Genomic DNA, 16,428 nt, shown 5'->3' on the forward strand with positions numbered 1-16,428 from the left:
GTGAGTCATCATATGCTTGGACAGATCTTCCTTGATGGTCTTCCCACAAACGGAGCAGGTTTGGGTTTCTCCACGTGGCAGAGTCGGACATGGGCCTACAGTTTACAGGTGGAGTTGTAGCGTTTTCTGCAGAAGCGCCATTTGCTGGGTCTTTTCCTGGTAAGAATCACATGCATTTGCAGGTCAGCTTTCAGAGTAAACATTTCCCCACAGTCACAGCAGCACTGAGTTTGTTTAGAAGGCGTGTTGTCTATTGAACAGTGGTACCCCATTAGTGGCTTGGGATCCAATAGAAGGGTTGGGATCCAATGGGCTACTGTCAAGTCCTACTGGTTCTCTGCTTAAGGCTGAGCTGTGGTTGGAGGCATTGTTTTGATTATCTGGTGGGTCACAATGCCAAAAGGTTTGAAATCCACTGGTTTAGAGTCAATCTCTCCATTATCCACAGTCTGGGTTTGGGGAAGTCAAGGACTGAAGTGGGTCCTCCTCATCACATTCACTTTTCACACAAGGAAGAGTGAATATGGAGTCCTTGGTGTCAAAGAACCCTTGAAGCTGCTCTTCCTCGTGACGTGTCCGGAGTTCCTCCTGTCCCTCTTTATAATATGTGTGGGCTCTTGGTCCTCCTGCCCCATACTGGAGCTCCACTCCTTCTCACAGTTCTGCTCAGGGGAAACCTCATCTTCAGAGACAGGGAACTGTAGGGAGTCTGGGGGGGGGGGGGAGAAAATGAGGAGGTTATGTATTCTATGCAGCCTTTACATGCCTCAGTGTGTATTCCATTTAAAAACGCTTTTCGTGATACACTTTTTAATCAACGACGGTAAACAATTTCTTAAAAGGATACTGTGAGATTTAGGTTGTTTATCGACTTACCCAGAGTCAGACGAATACCATTTCTATGTCTCTCCATGCAGTTTGGAGATGATTGAAGTTAGCATATCGTTAGTTTAGCGCAATTGCTGGGAGTCTCCTGGTACAGTAGCAGGGCTCGTCTCAAAAGCGGGGAATAGACCTTTAACTACTCCAAAATTGGGTGATAGGTAATTTATAGTCTTACCAAGCTAATCAATATTTTATACTTTTTAAAATTTCACTGATAATCATAAGAAAATAGATTCTATCCACTTCCTCATTCTTTCCGTGTTATCGGCTAGAGATAATGTATAGAGATCACAACGTTCTATCTATCTCAATAGAGCTGCCCGTGCGCTCACATTCACCACAATGAGATAGATACAATATTGCGATCTATATACATCTCTATGCAATTCAACAATTGTAACGATTGTAATTTAGCAGTGGTGGAAAAAGTTCACAATTATCGTACTTGAGTAAAAGTAAAGATACCCGAGTAGAAAATGACTCAAGTAAAAGTGAGTCACCCAGTGAAATACTACTTGAGTAAAAGTATAATAGTATCAAGTTTTAAATGTACTTGTGGTGGAAAAATTACTCAATTGTTATACTTGAGCAAAACTACAAAGTACAAGTAAATGCTATACATCAAATTGCTTATAAACCAGACAGCACAATAGAGAAAGGTCACAATGTACTAGTCCAGGTTAGGTGCAATTTTTATTTTTGACCAGCAGTGTGTGGGCAAAGTTTTAGACTAATTCAATAAACCATTGAATTTCTGTTCAAAATGTTCTATATGTGATATGTGTGACAAATATGTGCCTATTCGGTTTATTAATACATTTTCAAGTTCATAACTGTGCACTCTCCTCAAACAATAGCATGGTATCATTACTATTATTTACTGTAATAGCTACTGTAAATTGAAATCTAGATTAACAAGAATTTAAGCTTTCTGCCCATATCAGATATGTCTATGCCCTGGGAAATGTTCTTGTTACTTACAACCTCATGCTAATCACATTAGCCTACTTTGCTCCACCGTCCCGCAGGTGGGACACAGATCCTGTAGAGGTTTTTAACCACTAGGCTACCTGTGCCCCATGTTCTCACAATGTTATTTTTATTACCTCCAAATAACCTATAATTTCCATTCTCAGACCGTTAATAAAACCTACCAGGAAAATGTTCAGGGAACCATAGTGAAGCGTTCTCAGAACACCCCAAAAACGTAAGTTTTCACAACTTCCAAGGAAACAAATGTGCTAGCTGGGTAGCTAGCAACTCTTCTCCCACCCATTTCCTCCCCAAAATGTGCAAACTACACCTACTTAATAAGGTTTTCAATGTAAAAAATTGCTGCAGTTCCTTTGGAGATATCCATAAAAGTTAAAACGACAATTGCAGAATACCAGGAAGAAATCTGCTGTTTCAAACGCACAAATGCACACAAAGACTGCTGGATTTGGTTTTCAAAAGTTGCATAGATTGGTGACTACCAGTGTTACCAACTATTTTTCAGCGAGAATCGCCATTGGCTCCTTGATTTGCCGCTAGAAGTCACTAGATGACGTTTTGCCATTGCCGCGACGAAGTCACAGTACTAATTTGCCTTGCTGTGGCACAACTGCGGTCCCTGGAGTAGCATTTTCGCCAGCTCTGCCACTGCACACCACCTCCCCTTGTCCTTCTCTGCCTGTGTGTGCACTGTTGCTCTGACTTCCATTGCACAGACAAGCTTCTCCTGTGAAAAGCAATCCTCGGTGTCAAAACACCGCAAGGCAGCCTGAAAAGTAGCTGAATTTGTCGCTAGCCTCTTTTACCAATACAAGTCACTGGATGGGCCTGAAAACTCGCTAAATATAGTAACGAAGTGGCTAAATTGACAACACTGGTGACTTCTTCTTTCTATTTGACTTTCATTTTACATTGTAGCCGAAGAAAATAAGAAATGTGGAAACAATTGCGCTTGTATGAAACGAGACTCTCATTGTCCACTAGCGCGTCATAAAGCAACATCAGAAGCAGCAAAAAATGTTGTGTTCAAAACCACTGGGAACTGGTGTAGCATTCAAAACCACTGGGAACTGGTGTAGCATTCAAAACCACTGGGAACTGGTGTAGCATTCAAAACCACTGGGAACTGGTGTAGCATTCAAAACATCTGGGAACTCTGAAGAATATTCCAACACAGGGAACTCGGGACTCTTTCTAGAGCTCCGCATTTCCGACCGGAAGATCACTGATATCATGATTTTATTGGGGAGTTATTGAGTTGGAACCAAGAAGCAAAGCGTCACTAGCCACCTAATCATGATGATGCAAAATGCATCATATGAAGTGAAACGGAAGTGCTACTTTGCTTCTTGAAATCCAATATTTACACTACATTACCAAAAGTATGTGAACATCTGCTCGTCGAACATCTCATTCTAAAATCATGGGCATTAATATGGAGTTGGTCCCCCCTTTGCTGCTATAACAGCCTCCACTCTTCTGGGAAGGCTTTCCACTAGCTGTTGGAATATTGCTGCTGAGACTCACTTCAATTCAGCCACAAAACCATTAATGAGGTCGGAGACTGATGTTGGGCGATTAGGCCTGGCTCGCAGTCAGCGTTCCAATTCATCCCAAAGGTGTTCGATAGGGTTGAGGCCAAGGGCTCTGTGCAGGCCAGTCAAGTTCTTCCACACCTATCTCGACAAACCATTTCTGTATGGACCTCGATTTGTGCACAGGGGAATTATCATGCTGAAACAGGAAAGGGCCTTCCTAAAACTGTTGCCACAAAGTTGGAAGCACAGAATCATCCAGAATGTCATTGTATGCTATAGCGTTAAGATTTCTCTTCGCTGGAACTAAGGGGCCTTGCCCGACCCATGAAAAACAGCCCCAGACCATTATTCCTCCTCCACCAAACTTTAAGGTTGGCACTATGCATTGGGGCTGGTTGCGTTCCCCTTGCATCCGCCAAACTCAGATTTGTCCATCTGACTGACAGATGGTGAAGTGTGATTCATCACTCCAGAGAACTCGATTCCACTGAAATAGCCAAATCAACTAATTTGAACGGATGTCCATATACTTTTGGTGATGTATCAAATCAAATCAAAAATCTAATTTTATTCGTCACATGCGCGGAATACAGACCTTGTAGACCTGACCGTGAAATGCTTACTTACAAGCCCTCAGAGTTGTAAAAAAGTAAGAAGAATTTTCTTAATAAACAAACAAAAAATAGTAACACAATAAAATAAGATAATGGAGGTAATGTGTACATGTACAGTGCCTTGCGAAAGTATTCGGCCCCCTTGAACTTTGCGACCTTTTGCCACATTTCAGGCTTCAAACATAAAGATATAAAACTGTATTTTTTTGTGAAGAATCAACAACAAGTGGGACACAATCATGAAGTGGAACGACATTTATTGGATATTTCAAACTTTTTTAACAAATCAAAAACTGAAAAATTGGGCGTGCAAAATTATTCAGCCCCCTTAAGTTAATAGTTTGTAGCGCCACCTTTTGCTGCGATTACAGCTGTAAGTCGCTTGGGGTATGTCTCTATCAGTTTTGCACATCGAGAGACTGAATTTTTTTCCCATTCCTCCTTGCAAAACAGCTCGAGCTCAGTGAGGTTGGATGGAGAGCATTTGTGAACAGCAGTTTTCAGTTCTTTCCACAGATTCTCGATTGGATTCAGGTCTGGACTTTGACTTGGCCATTCTAACACCTGGATATGTTTATTTTTGAACCATTCCATTGTAGATTTTGCGTTATGTTTTGGATCATTGTCTTGTTGGAAGACAAATCTCCGTCCCAGTCTCAGGTCTTTTGCAGACTCCATCAGGTTTTCTTCCAGAATGGTCCTGTATTTGGCTCCATCCATCTTCCCATCAATTTTAACCATCTTCCCTGTCCCTGCTGAAGAAAAGCAGGCCCAAACCATGATGCTGCCACCACCATGTTTGACAGTGGGGATGGTGTGTTCAGCTGTGTTGCTTTTACGCTAAACATAACGTTTTGCATTGTTGCCAAAAAGTTCAATTTTGGTTTCATCTGACCAGAGCACCTTCTTCCACATGTTTGGTGTGTCTCCCAGGTGGCTTGTGGCAAACTTTAAACGACACTTTTTATGGATATCTTTAAGAAATGGCTTTCTTCTTGCCACTCTTCCATAAAGGCCAGATTTGTGCAATATACCACTGATTGTTGTCCTATGGACAGAGTCTCCCACCTCAGCTGTAGATCTCTGCAGTTCATCCAGAGTGATCATGGGCCTCTTGGCTGCATCTCTGATCAGTCTTCTCCTTGTATGAGCTGAAAGTTTAGAGGGACGGCCAGGTCTTGGTAGATTTGCAGTGGTCTGATACTCCTTCCATTTCAATATTATCGCTTGCACAGTGCTCCTTGGGATGTTTAAAGCTTGGGAAATCTTTTTGTATCCAAATCCGGCTTTAAACTTCTTCACAACAGTATCTCGGACCTGCCTGGTGTGTTCCTTGTTCTTCATGATGCTCTCTGCGCTTTTAACGGACCTCTGAGACTATCACAGTGCAGGTGCATTTATACGGAGACTTGATTACACACAGGTGGATTGTATTTATCATCATTAGTCATTTAGGTCAACATTGGATCATTCAGAGATCCTCACTGAACTTCTGGAGAGAGTTTGCTGCACTGAAAGTAAAGGGGCTGAATAATTTTGCACGCCCAATTTTTCAGTTTTTGATTTGTTAAAAAAGTTTGAAATATCCAATAAATGTCGTTCCACTTCATGACTGTGTCCCACTTGTTGTTGATTCTTCACAAAAAAATACAGTTTTATATCTTTATGTTTGAAGCCTGAAATGTGGCAAAAGGTCGCAAAGTTTAAGGGAGCCGAATACTTTCGCAAGGCACTGTACAGTGCATTCGGAAAGTACCCCTTGACTTTTTCCACATTTTGTTACGTTACAGCCTTATTCTAAAATGGATTTAATCGTTTTTTCCCCCTCTTCAAGCTACCCACAATACCCCTAAAAAACAGGTTTTTAGGTGGGCTCAAAACAGGTGGGGCTCTGATTCATCAATGAAAACATGCATATATCTTGCGTGCGGCAATTTGATAAATACCAGTCATTTGTTGTGCACGCAATCCTTAAATCTCCACGTACGCCAGAATTTTGTATGAGGCACCTGTGGCCTCATTTATAAACGTTGTGTATGTACAAAATATATCCCAAAACATGTGTGCACCAGTTTTCCATTAAACGTTGTAATTTTGCAATCTAAAATAATAATAAAAAATATGAATATATTTGCTATTATTTGTTTCATTTTCCATGATCGTTGTAGCATAAATTCCTCCCCACTGGGGTGCACATATGCCAGTTCAACGTCTAGTTTTGATTTGCATTTGGTTGAGTTGTCAACTAACGTGAATTCAACGTATAATCAGCAACAACAAAATTCACAATGTCATAGGATTTAGGTTAAAAGTTGGGTGAAGATAGACGAAATGCCCTTATGTTGATGACTTTTAGCAAATCCCAATAGTTTCCCACGTTGATTCAACGTCATTACATATATTTTGTGGGTTGAAATGACGTTGAAACAACCCAGTGCCCAGTGGATCTATTTTTCTGACTGTGATGATTTCATACTCTCGAAGTAGCCTATACAACCGATTATGATAGGCGACCATTCGTTAAATCACTCATTTAATTGGGCCTACTTCACAGTAATAACTAGATACACCATTTCAAGTATTTTGTTCTGTCGGTAAAAAAAAAGAAGAATGCCTGCAGTACAATGGTAGAACAGACAGTTCACCTTTTCCATTGACATATATGTAGGCTACGTCTGAATAGGCTTCAGTAATTTCAAATATCTCGAGTAGACAATGTTTCAGAATTCACTGGCAGTGCAGCATATTAGATTGGGGGAAAGCCCATGCAAAAATACATTCTACCAAAACGATTGATCAAATGTACCATTACCTTTTCTTTTAGGAGTAGTAGCCTAATTCCATCAACTCCAAATAATACAGTAAACAAGGGAGTTGTTGTCACCATGTAAAGTGAAACCATGGGCGTATTTCTAGGCGGACACGAGTTATAATGCTCGTTCACAATATGAACAGGTTTAGGACAGTTCTGATTTATAACGGAAACAAGCACATGCATGGCATACTCAAAGTTTATACATCTCAATATTTGCATATGTACGCATTATTTTCAGAAATGGTGTACACAGTTATTTAGTGTGACATTTACGCAGCGTTTATAAATGAGGCTCCTAATCTCAACCTATTTTCATGCACGTCGATTTTGTTAACCCCCATCCACTGTTTCGGACGCAAACAGATTTCTTTCTCCCATCCAATTTGCCAGGGTCAGATTACAGTAGTGTCAATGGAGTAAACTACACACAAGATGGCGCCATTTACCACTTTATAATGACCAAATCTGCGAAGAATTAGAATACCAACTAACTAACTATTAAATCTACAAAATGTGCATTTGATCAGCGGATGCATAATCTTAGTCAAGCTTAATCAGTGTGCTATAATGACAACAGGATATTGAATGAAACAAATCATTTACTGTAAAGACCAAAATCTAAAAATATGTAACAGGTTTACATAATCTCATACAAAATGTGCACTCATGAGTTTAGTACAGCTGTATAACCCCCATCATAACCCAACATATGACATTGTAAACAAACTATGTATAGCTTTAAATGTGGTTAAAAAGTCCATGTCTTTCTCATTCCAGACTGCAGCTTTAAAATGAGGGTGAACATGATTTGCAGTGCGCCCAGTTCCTGTCCCTGTTGTTGACGACTGGGAGTTTCCCCACATACAGCTTGAAGGAAACACCGGAGGATGTCCTTTTCCTGATTCCTAAACCATGGAGTGTGTGTGTTTGTGTTTGCGTTGTGTGTGTGTGTGTGTGTGTGTGTGTGTGTGTGTGTGTGTGTGTGTGTGTGTGTGTGTGTGTGTGTGTGTGTGTGTGTGTGAGTGTGTGTGTGTGTGTGTGTGTGTGTGTGTGTGTGTGTGTGTGTGTGTGTGTGTGTGTGTGTGTGTGTGTGTGTGTCATTCTCTCCTATACCTGCTGTTAGGAATGTTACAATGTATTTCCTTAATATGTTATTACACATGAGCTAGCCCACAATTTCTCAACCACGGTGAAGGTGTCATAATACCCATAAAACCTAGCAGTCAAACAGGGAAATGGTTCCAATATTTTTTACACCAATAATTTTTCCCATTTGGGGATTTTAGAAACACTTCAAATAAGGGCTGTGTTTAGTTTAGGCTTACCCTGGCGGGACATTTTGATAACCATGTAAATCTCTCATGGACAAGGTGACTTTTATCAATATATTTGGCTCTATTTACTCTCAGATTCAAAAATAATAATTAGCATCAAAGTAGACCATGTGCAAAACCACAAATCCCTGCAGGCTCCTGCACGTCATCTCTAGCTGACACGTTTGCTAACAGGTATTGTGTCAAATTAAAACCTGCACAAGACAGTTCACAGAATTGTCCATTTAAAGAAATGTTTCCAATTTCTTCATTACTACATTTAGCTAACATTAGATAGTTCATCCAGATTATTACCTTTGTCTCGATGCAGCAGTCTCGTCCAGATCATCATGTAATTCTTTGTAATTCTTTATGATAGTCACATGTGCAGCTAATTAGCGTTCCATTTATAGTGGGTAAAACAGGCCAATATATTGATAAAAGTCACCTTGTCCTAGAGAGATTTACATGGTTATCAAAATGTCCCGCCAGGGCAAGCCGACACGAAACACAGCCCTTATTTGAAGGTTTTCTCAAATCCCCTATGGGAAAATGAACGGTGGAAAAATGATTGGAACCATTTCCCAGTTTGACCGCTAGGTTTTATGGGTATTATGACTCATACTGTGGTACTCTATAGGGACACAGGGCTGCTGTCAATGGAGAAGGATGAAGCAACCAGTCTGCCTACGGAGGAATGAGCCTGACAGCTGGTAGGTAGAATCCTACTACACAACTCTACTAGGTCACATGGTTGCCTCCTTACTATCCCTCTGATCCTCTTTCGCTCTCTCAAGCTCTAATTCTGTGCGTGTGTACAGTCATTGGTGTACAGTGAGGGAGAGAGGAAGGGGGAGGGGAGAAATGGGAAGGAGGAGGAGCGGCTGAGTTGAGAGAGAGGAGAGGCACAGGGGGATCGGTCTGTGAGCCCAGCTCAACGACAGAACGAGAGGTTGCAAAGAGTGTGGAGAGGAAAATAGTCACAGTCCTTATTCTCTGTCGGGCGTGGAGAAAAGAGACAAGGAATATACACACATTCCTTTTGAGAGAGAGTGAAGGAAGGAGTGATAGAAAAGAGAAGAGGACTAGATAGATCTACTACATCGAAGAACGAGCTATTCAGTGGACGTTGGCGGCTTTGCTGTCACAGGAAAGGGAGGAGGGGAGGGGGGAACAAGGGATCATGCTGGTCACGGCGGGACGGTGGAGTGTGTGTGCGAGGGTGTATCGTGGCGTCTGCTTCGTGCTGGAGGAGTGTGTTTGAGGAAGAGAATTCCGGCGATTCAGTGCCATGCTATGGACTAGGAGCCAGCTGGAGTCTTGCTGAAGACATGGCCCAGGTAAAGAGAGGGATGTCACACACACACGCACAGTACTCACAGAAATAAATACCTGCATGCGGTTTACACACAAAGTACAGCTTGGATGCAAATGCCCACATTTATCTCCACACATCACTACATACACTCATTATGTCACACACACACCAGCTCTATAATCAATATTCATATTAGTTCCCACGATAGCCACTGGCCACTCAGTCACAGAGCAACAGTGTGTGTGTGCGTGTGCATGTTTGGAGTATAATATTTAGCTGGTAAGAGAGCCACACACAGTGTGAGAGAAATACATTGAAGTGGAACAGCGTGCATTCTGGGCTTGAATGTGTGAGGGAGAGGCATCATTCTTGTTGGAGAAAGAGAGTAGCTGTGTATTTTTAGAAAAACTGCTGAAGCAAGACTTTGTATTCATAGCACGTGTGTATGTGTCTGTGTGAGAGAGGGAGAGCACTTTATTCTTAGTAAGTCAAAGAAGTTTGCGTGAAAGAGAGACAGTGTACTTTCTTAGAGATAGACAGACAGTGTGTGTGTGTGTGTGTGTGTGTGTGTGTGTGTGTGTGTGTGTGTGTGTGTGTGTGTGTGTGTGTGTGTGTGTGTGTGTGTGTGTGAGTGTGTGGCAGTGGAGCCTGGTGGAGAAATGGGAAGGACGGGCTCATTGTTTCTCCCTCCACCAGCTTCCACTGGTGGATGCGTGTGTGTGTGTTTGTGTGCGTGTCTGTCTGTTTGTGTGTGGGAGGGGTGGATAATTGTGTCATAGTGTAAAGGAATATTCTGTGAGACTTAATGGAGAAACCATGTACTCAGGGAATGAGATGCATTGTCTTTCGAAGCCGCATTGTAACAGAGGCATGGACTCCAGGATGTCCTGTTCTTGGCTGGGCTTTGGACGGCTGAATGCTTTTACTGTGATGAACATGTTTGCTCAATACAATACAGTAAATTATACCGTACTCTACTCTAGTGTGCTGTACTGCACTGAACTCTAGTCTACTGTACTATGCTGTATTTTATTGTACTGAACTGTATTCTACTTTTTTTCCTAAGACCCCTTTAACGTCTGTTTGACCAAAAATCAAAAGCCTTTGCTTATTCCTAATTGTTAGGATGGAAATATGTAAAATATTTACATTTGCCTTAATTTAAAAAACGACTGTACTCTACCGTTCGAAAGTTTGGGGTCACTTAGAAATTGAAATTTCTTCGTCCATTAAAATAACATCAAATTGATCAGAAATACAGTGTAGACATTGTTGATATAGTAAATGACTATTGTAGCTGGAAACAGCTGATTTATTTTATGGAACATCTACATAGGCGTACAGAGGCCCACTATCAGCAACCATCACTCCTGTGTTTCAATGTTCCAATTGCACCTTTTAAAAGGCTAATTGATCATTAGAAAACCCTTTTACAAATTATGTTAGCAGCTGAAAACTGTTGTCCTGATTAAAGAAGCAATAAAACTGTCCTTCTTTAGAATAGTTGCGTATCTGGAGCATCAGCATTTGTGGGTTTGATTACAGGCTCAAAATGGCTAGAAACAAAGCACTTTCTTCTGAAACTCGTCAGCCTATTCTTGTTCTGAGAACTGAAGTCTATTCCATGCAAGAAATTGCCAAGAAACTGAAGATCTCGTACAACGTTGTGTACTACTCCCTTCACAGAACAGCGCAAACAGGCTCTAACCAGAATAGAAAGAGGAGTGGGAGGCCCCGGTGCACAACTGAGCAAGAGGACAAGTACATTAGAGTATCTAGTTTTAGAAACAGACGCCTCACAAGTCCTCAACTGGCAGCTTCATTAAATAGTACCCGCAAAACACCAGTCTCAACATCAACAGTGAAGAGGCGACTCCGGGATGCTGGCCTTCTAATGATCAATTAGCCTTTTAAAAGGTGCAATTGGAACATTGGAACACAGGAGTGATGGTTGCTGAAAACGGGCCTCTGTACGCCAATGTAGATATTCCATAAAAAATCTGCCGTTTCCAGCCACAATAGTCATTTACAACATTAACAATGTCTATACTGTATTTCTGATCAATTTGATGTTATTTTAATGGACAACAAAAAAAATGATTTTCTTTCAAAAACAAGGACATTTCTAAGTGACCCCAAACTTTTGAACGGTAGTGTATATATATATATATATATATGTATATATATATATATATATATATATATATATATATATATATATATATATATATATATATATATATATATAGCCTAGACTCAGCTTTTGACACCACATTTGATGTGTTCCTATGTTAGTGCTCATGTGGCCTTTTACTTGGAAATGCCCTTTTCACAATCCAACCCATTGTAACCATATTGTTCAGTATTCAACAGTATGCCACTGCCAGCATACAATAAATCCCAAGCTCTTTTGTGCTTGTAACACGCATACGCACACATTTACTCAAAATGTCATATGTTATTATCAAGGCATAAAATGCAGAATTATGGGAAGGAATAGCGTTCTATCAAAGGAAGGCTTTGCTGTTTCTAAAACGATATATTGCTTAATTTCCTGTTACAAAAGGAACAGGTTACTAGCAAACTTCATGACAGCCAACCCCATACTGTGTGACAACCAACCCCATACTGTGTGACAACCAACCCCATACTGTGTGACAACCAACCCCATACTGTGTGACAACCAACCCCATACTGTGTGACAACCAACCCCATACGGTGTGACAACCAACCCCATACGGTGTGACAACCAACCCCATACGGTATGACAACCAACCCCATACTCTGTGACAACCAACCCCATATTGTGTGACAACCAACCCCATACTCTGTGACAACCAACCCCATACTGTGTGACAACCAACCCCTTACTGTGTGACAACCAACCCCTTACTGTGTGACAACCAACCCCATACTGTGTGACAACCAACCACATACGGTGTGACAACCAACCCCATACGGTGTGACAACCAACCCCATACTCTGTGACAACCAACCCCATACTGTGTGACAACCAACCCCATACTCTGTGACAACAACCCCATACTGTGTGACAACCAACCCCATACTCTGTGACAACCAACCCCATACTGTGTGACAACCAACCCCATACTCTGTGACAACCAACCCCATACTGTGTGACAACCAACCCCTTACTGTGTGACAACCAACCCCTTACTGTGTGACAACCAACCCCATACTGTGTGACAACCAACCCCTTACTGTGTGACAACCAACCCCATACTCTGTGACAACCAACCCCATACTGTGTGACAACCAACCCCATACTCTGTGACAACCAACCCCATACTGTGTGACAACCAACCCCATACTCTGTGACAACCAACCCCATACTGTGTGACAACCAACCCCATACTATGTGACAACCAACCCCATACTGTGTGACAACCAACCCCTTACTGTGTGACAACCAACCCCTTACTGTGTGACAACCAACCCCATACTGTGTGACAACCAACCCCTTACTGTGTGACAACCAACCCCTTACTGTGTGACAACCAACCCCATACTCTGTGACAACCAACCCCTTACTGTCTGACAACCAACCCCATAATGTGTGACAACCAACCCCATACTGTGTGACAACCAACCCCTTACTGTGTGACAACCAACCGGGCTGGTTGTCACAAGTGGACAGAGTGTGTTTGGTGGCTTATACTCTATTTTGAAATATGATATGAGGATTAAAAAAAGGGCCCCCATTTCAACCCAAGACCTTGGTCTTTATCCTAATAATGTCTTGTAAGATATACTGGTGCTGAGAAATACACACAAGAGTTCAAAAGTGTGACAACCTGGTCTCCCCTACATAGCCTACTAACAAAAAAAGGAAGACAGAAACGAACAAACAAACAAAAAGACAAATGAGATCTGTATATTTACGGTACCTTATTTGTTGCAAATTCAAATCTGCATTTGGACAGTTCCTCCACTACCATTATCCATGTGTGTGTGAGAGAGAGAGTTTTTTTATTTTTTGTATTTGTTATTATAGCTGATTTTTTCTTTGTATTATTTTATTATTATTATTATTGTTTTTTTATTATCATCATTGAGAGAAAGAGGTTACTCTTTGTGTGTGTGTGTGTGTGTGCTCGTGCGTGAGTGTATGGGTGAGTGAGTGAGAGAGAGAAAGAGAGAGAAAGAGAGAGAGCACGTGTCTGTGTGTATGTGTGTGTGTATGCGTGTGTCTGTCCGTCCGTGTGTGACTAAGTGCGTGTGTGTGTGTGGGTTACAGTGGCCCCATCCCCGGTCCACTCAGTCTAAAAGCCTTATGCCTCCTCTCGTCTGCTGTTATCTCCTCTCATATCCTCCTGCGCTGACCACTCATATGAACTAATGGACTCTGTGGAGTAGTTTGAAGAAAAGTGACATCTCCAATACATGACCCCTTACTTACTTATCCGGTATAGTGAACCCAGCCTGGAGTTACTTTTTCGAGGATAGGAGAATGGGGATGTGGAAAGCTGAGGGTTGGGGACTGTGTGTGTGTGTGTACGGGCGCGTGAGAAAAAAAACATGTATTGATGGTTTGTAAATCATTGACATAGCTACTTAGAAATGATATACATAAACATAAACTGCAACACAAATACATTGCAGGCAATTCCTACTTCCTCACTGCAATCTAAGGCCAGACAGTGGAAGGGAGTGTTATCAGTACTCAACAGAAGAGGAGAGAGGGGGAAGACAGGCAGAAAGGGGGAAGAGTCAGAGACTGAGAAAATGATGGACAGATCAAGAGTGTAGGACTGGACTGGAGGGAGGGAGGGAAGATAGGGACGATATTAGACAGTGACTGAACTGCAGAGAGAAAGAGGAGAAGGAAAGAAAGTGACAGACAGACCAAGAGTGTGACTGAAATGGAATGAAGGGAGGGCTTGTTAGGGAGGAGGGGATGGAGGAATGAAAGTCACTGGATAAATTTAGATTCTTGGTCCTTTAACGGTCTATAGAGATCTGGATAGTAGGTTAGAAATACCTGTCTCTTTCTCTAAGTAGAATGTCCAGGGAGACGTGTGTGTGTGTGTGTGTGTGTGTGTGTGTGTGTGTGTGTGTGTGTGTGTGTGTGTGTGTGTGTGTGTGTGTGTGTGTGTGTGTGTGTGTGTGTGTGTGTGGAATGTGTGTGTGTGTGGAATGTGTGTGTTATATGATGCCCCTCTCAAAGCAGATCTCTCTCTCTCTCTCTCTCTCGCTCTCTCTCTCCTCTCTCACTGATGGAATGGGAATTATGTAATGAATGTAATATGAGTTATCTTCGTTATCCCTTTTGACTCTAGGTGAGTATGAGAAGGAATATCCCCTGACACACACACACACACACACACAAATGTGCATACACACTCTCTCTCAAACAGACACATGCACATATAGGCACTGGCAGGCAGACACACACACGCAAACATCCACACCCCCTTTTTAAAAAACGTCACTCCCTCTCAACCCGTGACTCTGTTTTGGGAGCTGGTGTTGTGTAAAAGCACCCTATTCAGTTAATTAAGTGCCCCTTAATCTTTTTCCAATTCTGTCTTTCTGACTAGATGGTATGAAATGTGTACAGTAGGTAGGTACTGTATTGAAAGAGATAAGATACATTCACCTCATTTACCAAATATGTGTCCCAAATGGCACCCTATTCCATAAATAGTCCACTACTTCTGACCAGGGCCTCTAGAGGCCCTGGTCAGACGTGGTGCACCATGTAAGGAAAAGGGTGCCAATTGAGACACGACTGATTAACTCAGTCCCGGTCTAAACTGAGTTTGACCTGGTGCTGTTATCGGGCGCGATGCTGCTTGTTTACAGCGTTTGGGGATTATGACATCAGGTCGCGGCTCCCTTGGGGGTTGTGACATCATCAGAGTGCTGTGCCCAGCAGCAGTTGATGTTGACGTTATGGAGTAGCATCTGTTTTGTGTCACCCCATGAGTGTGATTAGGAGTTTGGGTGAGGGTACTTGTGAATGTCCGATTGCGGGCGAGTAATTCTGAATATGTGACTGGTAATATGTATAAAAAAAACAGTTAAAAACAGTTAGAAAAAATAACAACATATTGTATCGCAGCGCCTCTCCTCTTTCTTAACATCTATTTTTATTTAACTAGGCAAGTCGGTTAAGAACAAGTTCTTATTCACACTTTATTTGAACTGTACTGTTTATAACAAATAATCATGTATATATATGAAAGGCGTGTAAATAGCATTTTTGTTGTCTCTTGGTGTCTTTCACGTAGCTTAATATAATTCTTATACATGTTTTATTTTGAATGCAATGTAATGTCTTCTGTTGTTCTTGTTTATAACTGTTCTATACTTTGTCCTGTATTTCTATGTTTTATGTGGACCCCAGTGGGTGCAGTCGCTAATGGGGATCCTAATAAACGAAACACTGCCTGCGCGAATGTTGTGTGCGTAGTGTGTTTGACTGTCAGTCTATTCGTCTGTCCATCCATCTATCCATCCGTGTGTCCATTAGTGTCTCCATGTGTGTGTGTGTCCTGTCTAGCACTCCAGTACATTGAACTTCATCAGCGCTATAAATATCTCACGTGCGTGGTTGTGGATGTAACGTGAGTGTGGATGTATATGTGCGCGTGTTTGTGTGTGTGTGTGTGTGTGTGTGTGTGTGTGTGTGTGTGTGTGTGTGTGTGTATGTGTGTGTGTGTACTGTGTATGTGTGTGTGTGTATACTGTGTATATACTGTGTGTGTCCACCAGATAATGGGCTCTCTTCCAGAGTGTGTGCCTCCCTGAGGGTCCTCTCCGTCTGTTTTTGAATAGAGAACAACAAACAGCATGGTCAATGAGTGTACTACACCTAGGGGCAGTCTCCTTATTTCATGCTCCGTTTTGAAAGCTGCAATATGTCACTTTTTGGGGCCACCCGACCAAATTCACATCGAAATATGCGTCATAGATCTGTCGTTTTCAT

The 16,428-nt window shown here is 41.8% G+C and overlaps 1 protein-coding gene across 1 annotated transcript in view; it reads left to right on the plus strand.

Moving 5' to 3' along the window:
* The first annotated feature begins 9,125 nt into the window (after window positions 1-9,125).
* Window positions 9,126-16,428, plus strand: part of LOC139368243 (Rho GTPase activating protein 23b) — a 74,098-nt gene continuing 66,795 nt past the window's right edge. Inside the window, exon 1 of the mRNA XM_071106942.1 lies at window positions 9,126-9,498. Within this exon, the coding sequence (XP_070963043.1) occupies window positions 9,490-9,498 (9 nt within the window). The 5' untranslated portion in view covers window positions 9,126-9,489. The remainder of the gene's footprint in view (window positions 9,499-16,428) is intronic.

This window comes from Oncorhynchus clarkii, chromosome 16, assembly GCF_045791955.1.
Source record: "Oncorhynchus clarkii lewisi isolate Uvic-CL-2024 chromosome 16, UVic_Ocla_1.0, whole genome shotgun sequence".
Taxonomy (NCBI): domain Eukaryota; kingdom Metazoa; phylum Chordata; class Actinopteri; order Salmoniformes; family Salmonidae; genus Oncorhynchus; species Oncorhynchus clarkii.